This window comes from Alligator sinensis, unplaced genomic scaffold (assembly GCF_000455745.1).
Source record: "Alligator sinensis unplaced genomic scaffold, ASM45574v1 scaffold1264_1, whole genome shotgun sequence".
NCBI lineage: Eukaryota > Metazoa > Chordata > Crocodylia > Alligatoridae > Alligator > Alligator sinensis.
The window spans coordinates 33,512-50,325 of NW_005842770.1; the positions used below are offsets into that span (position 1 = coordinate 33,512).

General features: G+C 45.3%; 1 protein-coding gene across 1 annotated transcript in view; it reads right to left on the bottom strand.

The window, feature by feature from the left end:
- LOC102379968 (vacuolar protein sorting-associated protein 8 homolog) overlaps positions 1 to 16,814 on the bottom strand; it is a gene marked incomplete at its 3' end in the record, with an annotated part of 129,230 nt that overhangs the window by 29,633 nt on the left and 82,783 nt on the right. Inside the window, exons 35-37 of the mRNA XM_025216841.1 lie at positions 16,242 to 16,340; positions 13,000 to 13,089; positions 11,274 to 11,320 (exon numbers count right to left, since the gene is read on the bottom strand). Of these exons, the coding sequence (XP_025072626.1) occupies positions 11,274 to 11,320; positions 13,000 to 13,089; positions 16,242 to 16,340 (236 nt within the window). The remainder of the gene's footprint in view (positions 1 to 11,273; positions 11,321 to 12,999; positions 13,090 to 16,241; positions 16,341 to 16,814) is intronic.

Consider the following 16,814-nt stretch of genomic DNA (forward strand, 5'->3'; position numbering starts at 1 on the left):
TCCCGGGATTTGCTTGAGAAGCATCTATGGATGCAAGCCAGCGTTTTGGTCGCTTTACTAGCCGCAGCATCGCACTGCAGGCTCATGTTCATCTTGTGGTCAATGATGACCCCCAAGTCTCTTTCTTCCATAGTGCTAGCCAGCGTAGCACTGCCGAGCCTATAAGGATGCTGCGGGTTTTCCTTCCCAAGGTGGAGAACCTTGCATTTATCGGCGTTGAACACCATCAGATTCTCGTCCGCCCACTTGCCGAGCCTGTCCAGGTCAGCCTGGATCACCCGCCTGTCTTCTGGTGTGGATGCTTTGCCCCAAAGTTTGGTGTCGTCGGCAAACTTGGCCAGTCCACTTTTGACTCCAGTATCCACATCATTAATGAAGATGTTGAACAATATGGGTCCAAGGACAGAGCCTTGGGGGGTGCACTGAGGTCACTGAGGTAAGCCTTAAGTCCAAAAAGGTTGAGAACCACTGTGCTAGAGTCTTCAGGGAGAAAAAATGCCTGCCTTCCCCACTCAGGGAAAGAAAAGTGCAACCCAACTGTGTTGGACTGGGTTAAACTCTCTCTTCTATTATTTCCAGTTATGATGAACCTAAAAGCTATGACCAGAAGTAGCTCAGCAGGCATGGAATTTGTCACGCAATGTTTCTTGTTCGCTGGAGGACGTGTCAACATCCAGCCACAGGGCCACTATGCATAATCCAATTCTCCTTCCTGCATCGCAAGTCAAACCCATCCCTGCCATAAGGAAGAGCAATCCTATTAGGCTGAATTAAGTCCTTTGCTTCTGTCCTTAACAATCTGATACAAATATCTGGCTGCTACACTCTCCAAACAGAAATCAAATACATGCTATTGTGGATTGTGAAATGGAAATGGAAAGCATTCCTTCCAGATGCCAAGGGCGGGTACTAGCTGCAATACAATATGTATTTTTAAAGTAAGCGCACTCGTCCCCACAGGGAAGATCACAGAATAGCAGTTCCATTAACGCTTGCCAATGTAGCCTTGAAAAAAGGTCCCTCCATACCAAAAGGAAAAAATCTTCTAGCTTTCAATACAAAAAGTGTTCAAAACTTGTATTGCATCTTCAGCAAAAGGTTTTAAAAAACAAAAACAAACAAACAAAAAAAACAACTTACAGTTACTTTCTTAGCATCTATCACAAAAGTCTAACATAATTTTGCATGACTGACACCTCTATGCAAGTCACCCAGGACTGTTGTAACGCTAGTGTTAATGCAGCATTGCCAACCCCACCACGTCAAAAATCATGAGACTAACTCTTAAATATCAAGAGATTAGGCATGGGCAACTGGTGCCTCTTGACACCAGTCAGCAACTGGGGGGAGGGGAGGGGGGTGTTCCCCGGTGGCCAATCCCGCTGACTGGGAGATCCCCTGGCATCTGATCTCACTTTTGCTGGCAGCCCTGCTCCCCAGCTGGCGCTTGCAGCAGGACGCCAGTGCTCTAAACAGGGAGCATGGCCTGACAGGGGGTGCACCAGCACTCTCAGGGGGTGCATGTGCACCCCCTACACGTCGCCACTGATATTAGGAATATAAATTATGAGATGCTATTTTTGAAAGGGAGGGGGCGTTATCTGTGAAGGTCTGGGGGGCTTTGGGTGTGTGTGTGGGGTTTGGAGCCCAGGGATGGGAGGTCCCTGCACACCCTTGCAGGATGCAGGGTAATGTGGGTTAGGAGTGAGGGGCAGCAGCAGGGCTGGAGGGGGCTGTGGCTTGGGAGTTGAGGGGCAGGCAGGCACACACGCACGCACACAGACAGCTGCCCACAGCTCTGTTGCATGACTCGCCCCGGCCCCAGGACCCCATTCACTCCAGTCCCTGACCCACTCCATCCCTCACTGTGGGGTTCTCAATCTGCCCCTCCACTCCTTCCCCTCCACAGACTTACCAATTTGGCACTCTCTACTTGCACCAGAAGAAACAATCCCCAAGATTTGATCAGTCTTTCTTGAGTCTTTTCATCCCAACCATGCCAACTAAGGAGAGCAATGATTCGGGTTTCTCTCCTTCCCTTATTTCTCATCTTTTTAAGTTAATTTGACTTGGAAATCAGGAGTCTTGTGATTCTTTAATGAGAGCTGGCATTACTGTTAATGTGCTGCTCCACAAGTTGTACTTCGCTGACCAGGTACGTCACAGGCTCTGATGGTGAAAGGCTTTGGCAGTTCAGAGCTGTGATGTGGAGGCTTTGCCTTGCATTAGAATTCCCGTCAACTGGCAATTACATGTGTGGTGGCTTTGCAGAGCTGGGATGGCATCTGTTGTCCTTTCAGTTCCTTTAAAGTTACTTTTACTCAAAATAGAGGCTGTTTCCTCCTGGCTGCACTGTTTTTCTTTTTTTTTTTTTTTAATTTAAGCCACCTGGTATTTTGATCTACTTTTCTTTTTGTATTGCTGTTTTCCAACTGCTGGCTAATAGCACGTGTTTTTATCATGCCTTCCTCCCTATATCTTCACAAAAAAGAAAGCAAGGACAATGAGGACACAGCTTCTTCCTGAAGGCGAGTTTAAGCAAGTGAGGTAAAACAGTGCAGAGATCTGGGCTCACATGCACAACCTAGCATCTGGAAACTCCTCTGGCATTACGATTGACTCCTGCAGGACGAAGCTGGGATTAGCCTTATTTGACCATGGTGAGGCAGCATAATTGCCCTCTTGAAGCTTTCGCTCTTATGTTACAAATACGGAGAAACCATTATAAAACAGAAAGCTGGCACGTCACAAGGTACCAGCAGAAGCAGACAACATCAACTTGGTAAAAAAAAAAAAAGGCATGCATGTGAAACTGGGCTAACAGAAATGCTAACTACAGACAAGAGTCACCAAGTACCACACTTGAGAGCTGGACAGCAGCCCAAGGCTGGGGAAGGGATGGAGGCTTTGAGTCTAAGATCTGCAGCCACCCACGGAAACATCATCCTACTTCTTCTGAAGAACCAGTGCTATGGTACTGCTGACAGCCCAGGGAAAGGTCATTAAGAAAATGTCCTTCAAAAGCAAATCACTTCTTAGCCTGTAAGAAGACTGTTTTTGTCCCACACACCTCAACCCTCACTTAAGCATAGCCTCTTACATCCTGAAAAAGGCCACCCTTCTCTCTCCTGAGTGAGTTCTTGAATGCACCCTGCTTCTAAATGAGTGGAAAGCCTTGCTGTGCACAGCTGCTTGTGCTAGCATGCAACATGGCTTCCCTCCCAACCACACTTGCTTGTTTCTTAGATGCAGGAGGCAGCAGAAGTCCCGCCTAAAAGCAGCAGGAGATAGCCCTGTACCACCTCTCATTAGTCAAAGAAACAGATCCCAGAAGGGGAATCACCAGCAACTCCCAATCTCAAGTGACCTTGGAGAAGTACCCAAGCGGCTGGCTGGGAGCAGAAACAGCAGCTTTCCATATTTCCTTCTAGTTCAAGTCCAAATAACTACCAAACTTGGCCTCTCATTTGATGCTCATATTCACCTATTTAAAGAGTTAAAATATGTATCCACAATATGAAACATCTCATTTTTCTACCAGAAATGTTCACTTGTATAACAAAAGAGAATAATTTTCTTTGCTGTGGCAATCAGTGGGCAACGTTCTCTGGCCTATGCTACTCGGGAGGTCACACAAGATGTACAGAATGTTTCCTTCTGGCCTGAAAAATGTATAAATTATCTCTTCTATTTGTCAAAAATGTAAGAGCTCTTCACATCAGCCCAGAATTTTCAGAAGATGAAAAGAAGTTTGCTGAAATGGTTTGGCAATATTAACTGTTGTAACAAAGTCTGATAACATCTCCAAATGCTTCATTTCAGATACCTCCATATTTGTTTGAAGAATTAGTAAAGCCATAACTACATTAACATCGGGTCCTCTTCTTTCTATCTTATTTTATTGCACACTTCTTTAAAAGTGTAAGTTTTTTAGACTCTCATATATAATGAAAAATGTTAGGATGAAATAAACCCACATAAGCATGAAGGATGTAAGAGACTACCTGGACCTTGGAAATCTGCCCGCAAGTTTTGTAGATTTAATTCTACAAGACAAATAGATTTATAGAGGCTTCTTTTCCAAGGAAGCTCCTCTTTCAATTCCTCTCCATAAGCTGCCCCCATATTACAGTGCTGTCATGCAGATGCACATCCATCTCTATGCTGCCACCTTCTAAGTCCACAGTTCATTGGCTTGTCTCTCATGTCTGTGCTTTCATCTCGCAAGGGGGAAGACTGTGGATAGGGCAAACCTTACAGAACACAGACTCAACATGCTATCTGACCTCCTTCGACATCTGCTAACCATTGGGGCTAACAGGATTTACCCATAAAGATTATCTGGAAGGGGGCACCCCAACTGAGCGCCTCGATACTCCAAGGAAGGAAACCTGACAAATGTCTACAATGTGAATTGCTTGTTTACAAATGGCCTTGGCCTAACTCTAATGCAAAACCCCCATGAAACCTTTCAGTGCCCCAAACATGGATACAGCCACAGGTACAATGTGTATGAATGGCTTATTCAGGCTTTACATTTAAAAGGGTGCCCAAAAAAGCTCTTCCTGAAATCAGGCAAACAAAGGCCCTTCCAGAATTCAGAGAAATGCATTTCTCGAGTAGCATCCAGAACCAGCTTCCCACGTTCACTGTCCACCCCAGAGCTCAAGAGGGAGGATGCTATGTTGAAGGTATGAATCACACCCTGATCAAGTGCTTGCTCAAGCCAGTCACCCAGGTAACACAATACCTCCATCCCTTCCCCAGGGCAAAAGAAAAGGCTTTCTATAAGAAAGTTTCATCCCAGATTAAACCATTGCTTTTTCTCAGAGATGTGAAAACATGAGTCCTAAAAGACAAGGCCTCTTAATGAGCACAGGGCATTTCACATAAGATAAATGGGAACACACACCTAGCCTGGAAATGACACCAGCACTTGTTAGGACTCCCAGTCTTGAGAGGCCCGACTTCTTTCCTTAGCACTTTGGCAGAAGAAGGATTAGGAAGGAGTGCTGCAGTTTGCTATAGGCTGCAACTGAGTGACAGCTCCTGAGGCTTGCTAGTACAGTGATCAATCAAAATTTGGACACGTCATTAAAAAGGTCCCCCCTGCCTTTCTTCACCAAGAAATGATGCATCAGCTAAAAGAGGCGAGTTCAGGATGGAGACAGGGAGCACAGAAGGCAGCAGTTTTACAAGAGATGAGTGCACCACAGTGGGAAGATAAAGAGATGAGCAGGATCATAAGTACATAAGGCCTTACCAAAAAGGAACATGCTGGACAATTACATATACAGGGGGAAAAGGGTTCACCCAGGTCCCTTCTACCTCCACATTTGCCCTAGCCCTGGCCTCTCCAAAAGGAAGGGGTGTTACCAGCAACCTTCCCCCAACACCTCTGTGCCAAAGAGCCTCTCTGCCCCAACCACATTGTAGTGAGCTGATTAACTTGGCAAGATTGTCAAGCCAGTATTAACACAGCCAGAAATGCAGATTGTCCTGAATACAGATATTAAATGCTTGCAGCTCTCAGCATTTCGGTAGGTACTGGCAGCACCTTACCAAGACGCACAACAGAAATGGATGAATTTTGCTGTGGGTGTTTGCAATGGAAATTCCATCTCTCCCTGGAAATGATCAGGAAATGAAAATGTAAAAAAGGCTTTGATAAGTGAACTGTAGCAATACCATTTACTCTCTACTTTCTATCACTGCTTATCAGTCATGGACACAAGGACATTTGGTTTTAATTTCCCCCAAGGCAATTTCTATTAACCTCCTCCCCCCGTACCTACTTTAAAATAAACCTCTAGCTAAATTAAATGGGCCAGATTAATCTCTGATGTAGCTCTACTCACTTTAGTGTTGTTACACCAAAGGAATGAACCTGGCCCCCTTGGCTGTCAGGAAATCATTTGTATTTGGGACACTGAACTCATTTCTTCCTCCATTTTAATAAAAACACAAAACAAAAACAAAAAACAACTCATCCTGGAAGAGGATATAAACATTCAGACTGACTGGAGAGAGACAGATGTTTCTGGAAGGACCTGAATCATAGTGCTTCATTCTGACATGTAAAGTCTGAACATTTTTAGAATTATGCTTTTTTTTCCTCATGTATTTACTGTGGATATTCACAAACGTTCAGTTGCCACAAGATACAAGTGAGATTAGGCCTTCAGTAATAAATACAAAATAGTTTGCAGACTAGTACGGAGGAGTTCCACTACTTTTGAAGTGGAAACGGTATGCTGAAGTATGCCTTGTTACACATACCATTATACTGGCAACAAAATATAGCTGGTGCAAGTTTATGCATTATGAATTATGGAACTATTGTAACTCCAAAAAATCTAAGATCTCTTCAGAAAATTTCAAGAATAACATGAGTCAGGGAATGATTTCAGCAAAGCAGAATCCCAGCAATTCGGGTCTCATCCTTTGCTCTACAACCATACATTTAGTAGAGTCCTTTAGATTGCAATCCATCTAGGGTCCTGCCTAGCTTTTGCTTTGTGATCATGTTGATATGTGCAATCCAGACAGAGAATTTTTTTTTTTTTTTTTATTTACTGTTATGATTCAGGATGCCTGAGCATCCTGCTACAGCCCAGGAAGAATTAATGAGCTTTGCAACATGGCTACACATATTAACAATCATGTGAACCTTGCTGAAGGGCAGATGGTGAGAGAGAACAAGCTGTGTGGCCTGACGTAGCTTGCTGAATGTCAGCCCTGCACACAAAGGGGAGATATTTTGTTAGGTCAGATTTACAAAACGGATAGTTCTGCTACTACAAGGGCTTTCCTGGTGATGAACTGAGCAGAGGGTGTAACAGGTTTCCATATGACAGACGACAGGGGAAGCAGTCACTTCCTAATTATTTCAGGGCAGAGTTGAATCAGTTTGTTACCTGGAGATTTATGAAGCCTCTTCCTGGGGAGGAGAAAAAAAATTAACACCCAAGCTGATGTCTTGCCTCACCGTTTCGTTTGTCACAATGCTTTGGTAGCAATACAGTAAGATAAACAGTGCAGCCACACACAAAACTAAGCTGCAGCAGCACTTATTTGACAACTGGCTTCCTAGCAATAGGATTCAAACAAGAAAAGTTCTGCAAAGAATTCCTATATAAAATCATAGACAGCGAGGGTTGGAAGGGACCTCCGGAGGTCACATCTAGTCCAACCCGCTGCTCAAAGCAGGACCAGCCCCAACTAGGTCATTCCAGCCAGGGCTTTGTCCAGCCAGGCCTTAAAAACCTCCAAGGATGGAGAGTCCACCACCTCCACTGCATTCCATTGTTTCTACTGCAAACACACACCACCTCTTTTAAGTAACCTCTCTAGGTAGTTTAATACTAAGCCATGTACTGAGGAACCAACAAGGGCTCTGGCTACAAGTCATGGGCATGTGCATTAGAGAGAACTGAGGAAGGTAAGTACCTGAGTGCACTGGTCAGCTGTAAGAAGCCCATGAGCTGTCAATGTGATACAGCTATAAAAGAGACTAATAAAATTTTAGGATGTATGGGGGGGGGGGCATACTCAGTAGAGACATGCTCTTAATATTTGCCTGAAGTTCTGGGCACACATGTTCAAAGGATACATTTAAACTGGAAGAGGTACAAAGAAGGGTCCCTACATTGGCCAAGGTCATGGAGACCTTGTCTTACGAAAGAAAGGGAGCCTGGCTTTCCACCTTCCTGTGACACATTCAGCTCGAGCTGAGGGTTTTGGCTGGGCACACTCATGCTCCCATTCATGCTTAGAAAGCTCAGAAGTCATACAGATCACCAAAATTTGGTATCAAGAAAGAATTTCCCTTAGGCCAGATCAGAATGAAGCATGGTGGATATCAGTTTTCCTCTGTGGCATGGGGCACAGTCCTTTTCCTAGGATTGTCTAAGCCAGTGAGGGGCCAAACTTTTTGGCAGATGTGCCACAAATTAGCCCTGCACTCTCCCCAAGTGCCACTCCAATCCCCTTCCCCTGCCTGCTCTGCTGCTCTGCTTTCTCTTCCCAGCCATGTACTCCTTGGCTGCTTTGCTCTCTGCTTCCTTTCCTGTACTCCCTGCCCAATTTGCTGCTTTGTTTTCTGCTTCCTGCTTTATATGCCACTGTGCTGCCTGTCCCCTTCCTGATCCACCATGTGCCCCACACAGGCTACCCATGCTACCTTTGGCACCCGTAGGTTGGCCATCCCTAGTCTAAGCAGGTATTAACCAATTACTTCTATTGTTGTGGGGCTAGGGCACTGACAGTAGCATCCTCTCCCCCTGCATTTACCTATGGCATGCTGGCATGATGTTTCTGTAATTACAGGCCTTGTAGTTATGGGCTAGGGCTTGTGGCAATTTTATGGAATCCTTGAATAGATGGTTAAGAATAGATGCAGTGGACTGCACCAGTGCCCATGAGTCAGTCCCCTTCCACTATGTTCATCACAAGTGCTCGAACAGTTTATCAATTGGGAGGGTGATGAAGCTCTGAAACAGGTTACCTAGAGAGGTTGTGGAAACTCCATCCTTGGAGGTTAAGACCTGGCCAGACAAAGCCTTGGCTGGAATAATATAGGTGGGGCTGGTCCTGCTTTGAGCAGGGAGTTGGACTAGATGTGACCTCCTGACGTCCCTTTTAACCCTCATTTTCTATGATTCTAATTGCAAGCTAAATGCAGAGGGCATGCAGACAGGCTCGCTGACCAGGACTGCAGCATTTGCTGAAACCTTTAGAAGTAGGAGTAAGAGCTAACTCTGAAAAATCCAATTAACGTCCTATCAAAACCCAAACTTCCCATTTGCCTTTCATAACATAACACTTGATACTACTCAGGGAATGCTTAGCTATCCCCAGAGGGATGCTGGCAATGCTGGGAATTTAAATGTATGCCTCCTTCCCCCTCCCTCATCCCTGTTTCTCTTCCAGTGAAGCACGAATCATTAAATGGTTGAGCTCTTGAGCTCCACTTTCCAAAAGAAAATAAGTTACATTAGCACTTGCTGGAAGGCATCTTGAGTACCACATAAATGTCTCGGAAGGAAGAAAAAAACCCCAAAAAACAATGTGTAGCACTTGAAATGAATATTCAATTGGAGGGAGACACCTGGTAACAGCAATGCTGGGGGGAAAAAAGAAGACAAGCCTCAGCAGAGAGAGGGAGCTGCAATGGAATATGGCAGCATTTTGGGGCTGTAATAAAAAGGCAGTTTAACAAGAGGCGAAGAAATAAGCATTTTTCTATTGGGCTCTTGGTGTGACCACAAAAAGGACTATGTGCTCAGTTCTGAGCCCCTAAATAAAAATATAGGCAAACTGGCAGTGTTCACACATGAGGTGCAGAAGCTCAGGCAGATGGAGATCATTTCACAGCCCTCCTTGTGCAGTCCCTTGAGCTGTGGTTCTCAGCCTTTTTTGTGCCACGACCCATTTGTAAATGCTAGGTCCCGAATCAGTAAATAGTTTAAATAGAAAACAGCCCCCTGGCCGCACCAGTGCCCCTCATTCCCAACCCACTGCCCCCCACCCCCAGTCCTCAGCCCCCAGTGTATGAGGCAAGGGGTGGAGCATGGGGGGGCACATACCTCCCATATTTGTACGCCCACAGTGGGCACGGAGCTGCAGCCTGGCCAGACTGGCATGAGCAAGAGCCACCTCTGCAGCCCTGTGTGCAGGACCCAGCACAGGGGGGCAGAGTGGGGGGGTGAGACTTGTTGCTGCCACCACCGCTGTGACCCCTGCACCAGCTGTGCCACCAACCATGCTAGGCATAACGGTCGGGGGAGCCACGCTGCCCTCATCTTGTCCCTCCTCCAGCCGCTTGCACATTGAGTCGTGGCTCTACCCCACTGCCATGGCCCAGCCACCACTACCACCATCACCAATCCCCTCAGACCACCCCACACCCCCTCTGGGGTACAGCTGCAGCCTGAGGGGAGTGGCATAATGGCTGTGCCATGGTGGCAGGCTAGAGGATGAGCAGCTGGCAGTGGGAGGAGGAGAGGGCAGCGTGGCTCTCTCCCAACCCCACCATCACTTCTCATGTTGCTGGCAATGCGGCTGGTGCAGGAGCCCCAGCAATGCTGGCAGCAACAAATCTCGCTGGCATGCTCTGCCCTCCCATGCTGGGTCCTGCCTGCTGGGCTGCAGAGGTGCACAAATATGAGGGGGCATATGCCCCCACCAGACTACACCAACATGTCACCTGTGCCCTCCTGCCCCCCGATGCATAGTTTATGCCACCCCCCAAGCCCTCCTCCCACTCCCCCTAGCCCCAAGCAGCCCCTTGTAGGCCAGAATTCTACCAGCCTGCAAGGAGAAACCTGCGGTTTCCAGTATTTTACTCCTTTAAAGGAGAATCCATGTTTAAAGTTTGTTCACAACCCTTTCATATATTCTTGTGACCCACTTTTGGGTCACAACCCATGGGTTGAGAAAGGCTGCCTTAGAGCAACTCAGGTATGCAATCCAAAGCAGGTAAAAAAGGATCACAGAGTCATCAACTCAACCACAGTTCATTCCCAGCTGGCCCATCTCTTTAAGGAAACCATACACGAGCCTTTCTGGCCCAAATGTCACCAGCAGGATGTGGATTCTCTTGTGGGGCCCAGGCCTTCAACCTGTGGAAGGTTCATAGATTCATAGATGTTAGGGTCGGAAGGGACCTCAATAGATCATCGAGTCCAACCCCCTGCATAAGCAGGAAAGAGGGCTGGGTCTAGATGACCCCAGCTAGATACTCATCTAACCTCCTCTTGAAGACCCCCAGGGTAGGGGAGAGCACCACCTCCCTTGGGAGCCCGTTCCAGACCCTGGCCACTAACTGTGAAGAAGTTCTTCCTAATGTCCAATCTAAATCTGCTCCCTGCTAGCTTGTGGCCATTATTTCTTGTAACCCCCGGGGGCGCCTTGGTGAATAAATACTCACCAATTCCCTTCTGTGCCCCCATGATGAACTTATAGGCAGCCACAAGGTCGCCTCTCAACCTTCTCTTGCGGAGGCTGAATAGATCCAGTTTCTCTAGTCTCTCCTTGTAGGGCTTGGTCTGTAGGCCCTTAACCATACGAGGGGCCCTTCTCTGAACCCTCTCCAGGTTATCCGCATCCCTCTTGAAGTGCAGCGCCCAAAAGGGACATTGCTTTATTCCCTGAAAAGGCAGGGTTGGGCAAGCACAGGCTGCAGGGCTGTAGGCTTATACATTGTTTAAGATCAACATAACCAACGCTTTGAGCTATTCTTGATTTACGAATGGTTCGATTTACTTACACACCTCGGGTCAAGAAGACTCCTCAAAAACTGGAAAAGCAAGAACTGGTCCTACAAAATGGGGAAAACAAACAAAGATTAATATTTAAACATTATGTTGTAGTTCAGAGGAATTTTTACATGATAGCTTCTGAAGGAACTACAATTAATTCTGATGGGACCAGTTCTCATGGAGAGACTGGTCTGTGCTTCTTCCTGACCACAGATTTTTCACCAGTGTCACTTGTTGAAAGAACATCTCCACCATGTGCTCACTCTCTGGTGTCTAACTGGTGTTGTGACCGCTACAAGTCATCCTGCCTCAAACCCCAGAGCTGCCCCGTCAAGCAAAGAAATGCAAACTTACCAGTAACTGGAGTTCTTTAACATGCATTATCTACACACACATTCTCTCTTCCAGCCATATCTTAGGCTTGTGAGCTTTGATTACAGGCTTTTTGCCTTAGCAGTCCCTGTGGAAACTGCACGTCTGTCTTTCATCCCTGCCCCCAGGGGATAGAGAGGCAGCATGCATTTCCTGCTCCCCCTCAGCTGCAGAGGCCCATATTTTATTGTGACAGAGGACAGAGGGCAGTTCAAATGTTTATTGAGACCAATGCATCTCACAAGAACTCCGGTTACTGGCATATAATTTTATTTTCTCTTTTGTGAAATGGTCCACATCCACATTCGCTCTTGTGGGTGACTCCAAAGTAGTGCCCACATACCTGGCGGTGGGCATCCAAGTCCCCTGGATGAATAGGAACTGTAGGACTACTCAGCCAAGTGCACCATCTACCCTGGAGGCTTCCACAAGGATGTAAAGGCATAAATAGGGCTCCCGGTGGTTGCCCTGCAGATGTCACCTACAGATGTTATTCAGGGAAGTTATGGAAGGGATTTGGGCGCTAGTGGAACAGGGCCACATGACAGGAGATGGATTCACCTGGGTGACCTCATATCCAGTCAGACAACCAAATGTGTTCCAAAATGGGGAATGCTTCCTAAATCCAGCTTATTTGCTGGATCAGCCAAAATGGACAAAGCTTTGGGCAACTCAAACCCAAGATAAAGCACAAAAGAAGTTGCTGAAACCACCTAACAAACAATCTATCAAAAAATAAAACAAACCAACCAACCCAGGACAATTGAATGGTGAAATTATGTATAATTTTGGCAGGTATCACAGCAAAAATGGAGAAAATGAAGAAAGCCACAACAAAAAAAGCTTTTGTATCCCAGCCAGCTGCAGGATAGATAAGAAATGAGAGTCTATACAGTGTTGTTAGAAGGACATGCATATGTCCCCTTCTGTCAATTAAAGCTTCTTGGCAGGTTTCAATGAGTGCATGGCAAGGAACAACCACAACTCCACCCCCTACCTCCTCCCTCCAGCATGTCTCTGCAAGGACTGTGTTAGGAGGAACCAGAGCCAGGGACTTCTTGCTGTGTATTTATGGAAGGAGAACATTAAGAACTGTATTAGTAAGGATCTGGATGGCCTACGTCAAGCCATGTGCTAACCTGCAACAAGAGGAAAAAGAAATTTTCCCAAGGTGCGAATTATTCCAGAGCAACCCACTTTAGGCAACTCACTGGTTCTGGGCATAGCCTGACAGGACGCTGGAATAGAAGGTCCTGTCGTCTGATCTGTTCTGGAGATTCCTATACATATGGCTAACCCAAAAGAGAAACATAATACAATTACAGCACAACACAGTTCAACCCAACACCTTTTGGAGCATCTTTACCTGAAGGTTGTTAATGATCCCCTCAAGCTGATCATTGAAGTGCGTGGTGATCAGGTCTGCAGCTTTGCTAGGGCTCAGCAAAAGCAGCTCCTAGGGACAGAAAAACATACCCCCACCTCCATTAGCTTTAGTTTCACAGGCTATAGGATCATGCATTAATGCTGCAACCACATACACTGTAATATTATTTACACCTCCAAGTGACAGCATGTGAAATTTAGCAATGAACACCACTGGGAGAAGAATGCTTTTGAAGTGACAATTAAAAAAGGTGACAAGTTGATATAGTTTTGGTGCCAGACAGACTCCTCTGAAGGCTGACTGAAGGAGGTACAGAACTGGCAACGGAAGAGTGCAAGAGACCTCACACCTCTGAGGCAAAGGTCTGAATTGAAGGAAGGCTTCTCCTCCTGTACCTCTTCAACCTCCTACATTTGGGCTGAGACTGCAGGGAGAGGACTCAGACCTAAAACCTAATTTCAGAAGGCATTTATTGGCAACTCAATGGTATCTATGTCTGATAACCACAGACCCGAGCTGGACTGAAACTAGTAACCTACAAGTGAACGTCTCGGTAACTGAAGACACCTCAAAATGGAAAAAACAGAAAACTTTTTAGCCAAGATGATGCAACAAATAACAGGGTAGCAGATAAAAGAAAAATGGCCTTTATGAATTAAATCCGTTCATTCTGCTCTAATGCACAACATTTCATTACATGCTAAGAACTGGTCTACATTTCAGTACTGCATCTGCCATAGCTCTGCCACCACAGCCCTTTGGTGTATGGGGGCAGAAAGGAGTTTCTGCTGCTTTGTGGGATGCCACCCAGGTGATATAAAACAATGCTAATAAAAGCTCTCTTCTGTAAGCATAGCTGTGTCCAGCCAAGGTTTTTCTGACAGAGCTTCATCAGCTACTGACAGTGATCTTTTCACACCCTTATGCCAACAACATTTTCTAATGCAGCCCATGCCTAAGTTCCTACCATCATTTATATTCATAAAAGTTATCCACATACAAATATGGCACCCAGGACCCCAAAGTGTGCTAAATAAGGTACGTACATTCATAGTGTTGGCACAGCATATGCACTGTAACGTTCCACTCCTAATGCATAATATAAGGCATATTTTAACCAAACTGGTGTACATTTGGTCAGAAATTTGGCAAAACTTCTTAATCTGTCTGCTTTGTCTTCTGGATAAATCAGTCCAATACAGACCAGAATTTTTAAAAAGTCACCAGAAGTCACATCTCAAGTCTCAAACAGTGTAATTTAAGTTAATTTTCTGTCTTCCTAAATAAAACTAAAAAAAAAAAACCTGAAAAAGGCCATTGTAAACTGAAATTTGATACATGATTCTTATGGAAGATAAATGCTTTACTTAGTTTAAAAGGAAGATTTTATAAACCTACCAGATAACAATTGTGAAAATAATGGACCAAGAGAGAACAGTTTTTCAGCTTCATAATTATAACATCAGTAAATATAGTTTGGAAGAAACTGCTGGCAGGAATTTGGAATGCATTCGGATACATTACCCAGGTAAAAGATAGTACAGGGAGGGTATCATTAGTTTAAATGTCTCCTGCTCTCTTCACTGAAGTAACTGCTCCCAAAAATGGAGGGCATTTTCATCAGTGAGTTCAAGAGGGAGCACACCCCTGAGACAAGGGCAGACTCACAACAGTCCAAATACCTATGAGGTCCCCTAATGGCATCATAACCTTGACAGGTGGAACACCTCAGCTAGGGCCTCCAGGGATATTAATACAATGGGGCGAGAAAAGATAGCGTTGACCCTTCATTGCCAAATGACACACAAGAGATCGGTGCCAAGTGAGCACCAAGAGCAGGGCACGTTGTCACAGCTCTGGAAGTTAATCTAAATGTTCCCCACCCCCATACTTAAAGAATGAAGGCATCAAGTTGGGCTATATACGGTGCAAGAGGGATCCCCCACCCCTAGAGCATATGTGGCAGAACCCTCTTCTCCAGCAAAGAGAACCTATTCTGATATAAGAACCTCACAGGAGGGAGCCCCTCTTCAGGGACATCTCCAACATAAGGTATTGATTCATTGTGCTGGAGCCGTATTTATAATAAGCATTGATTAGTGCACATGTTACTCACAGAAAGGCTTTGCTAGGCACTGACCAGAGTAGGTCTCACTAGAGCTCCTTACACAAGCTTAGACTGGAATATACATATAAGAGACTGGTACAAGATAACAGAGAATGATACAAGATGTGTACTGCTGCCAGGAAGGCAGCTTAAGTCAAATGTCTCAAGCAAGAACGGTGAAATACTTGTATAATGAAGAAAGAACAGGAACACAGATCAGGATGCATGACAGGTACAGGATGATCCAAGATACTAGAGGAATGTAATAGGCAGCTTCTTCAAAACATGTTTTTTCCTAAATGCACAGCTCCTAATCAAGTTGTTTTGCTTAGTAATGTGGGTTGGTCTGTATAGAAGGGGAAGCTGGAAAAATCTGAACCTTGTACTGGCTTGATGGGGCATACAGATTTATGACACACCGCTGCCACGGGCAGACAGTACAAGAACACCCTGATGACCTGGGCATGTTTGTGCTGTGCTTTGTGAGCAATAAACCCAGCAGTTTTCATGAAAATGAGCTTGAGTGTGGTCTTTCTTTCTATAAGAGGTCTTTGCATATGCTCTCTATGCTGTTGAAATGCTGTCTGCAGAGAACCACACAGACCACATGTAGGGAGCATGACAGTGGTATGTCTTTGCGGGCTTGGATGTATAGCACAGTAGATAAGCACTATGGGCCAGACCCTATTCAGCATCTAAGTGTGATCCAACTCCACCCTTCTTGAGTGCATGAAAAGCCATTTACTTATCTACTTTGGTAATCTTAAGGCTAAGATGACTGTGTGTCAACTCACAAAAAGTAGCAAACATATGGACAACTCACCCTTCTTTTGCACTGAGTTTTCCCTGGACTCTAGCAGGGTACAGTAGGATGGTACCACAGTGGCCAAGTCCATTTCTGCACCTAATCAGTGGAGCAGTATTTGGCCCATATGTACCAAAGATATACATACACAGTATAGTAAAATATACAGCAACTGCAAACTCCCCCTTTGCAATGCTACTCCTCTCCTACCAAACAGCTATGCCATTTCAGAAATGGACGTGCTCTCTCCTCCAAAACAGCATGAGGTGCTGAAATTCGGAAATGCCATCAATTCAGCATATTCTGTACCTCCATATGTTCCAGAGCTTTCTGCCACACTGAATGCTTCTCCTCTGCACTGTATCCAGGAATGGACAAAATATTGTGGATGTAGTTGAAAACGTCTTCCTGAAAGGCATAAAAAATTGACAAAAAGGTATCACAGGTTCTTGTCCCAGCAATTGGCAATTAACTTCTCAGAAGAACAGGAGACAGCTTGCAAGCTCTGGTTTATTTGAACACAATCATTTTCAGTCTACCAGTGAACTGTATTTCAAGAACAGGCAACTGGATTTTTATTCCTTTTTCTTAGTTGTTAGACATGAAGATAAGGTCAGACTCCTTGGCTGTTCTTTTTAAACAGCCCGACTAACAACATTAGGAGGAGCATATATCAAAAGCAGCCCTAAGGCTAGCCCTTTTCAGTACCTGAGTCAATGAATACAAGTGAGAACATCACCAGCAACAGTTATCATATGGACCTAGACAGCTTCTAAAGGAAAATTAAGAGTAGCAGCAGAACTGGCAGCAAGAGAGACAGGATGAGATCTGGCAAAAAGATGGGCTTGGACTCCTGCCATTTTTGAAGTTATCATCTCTTTC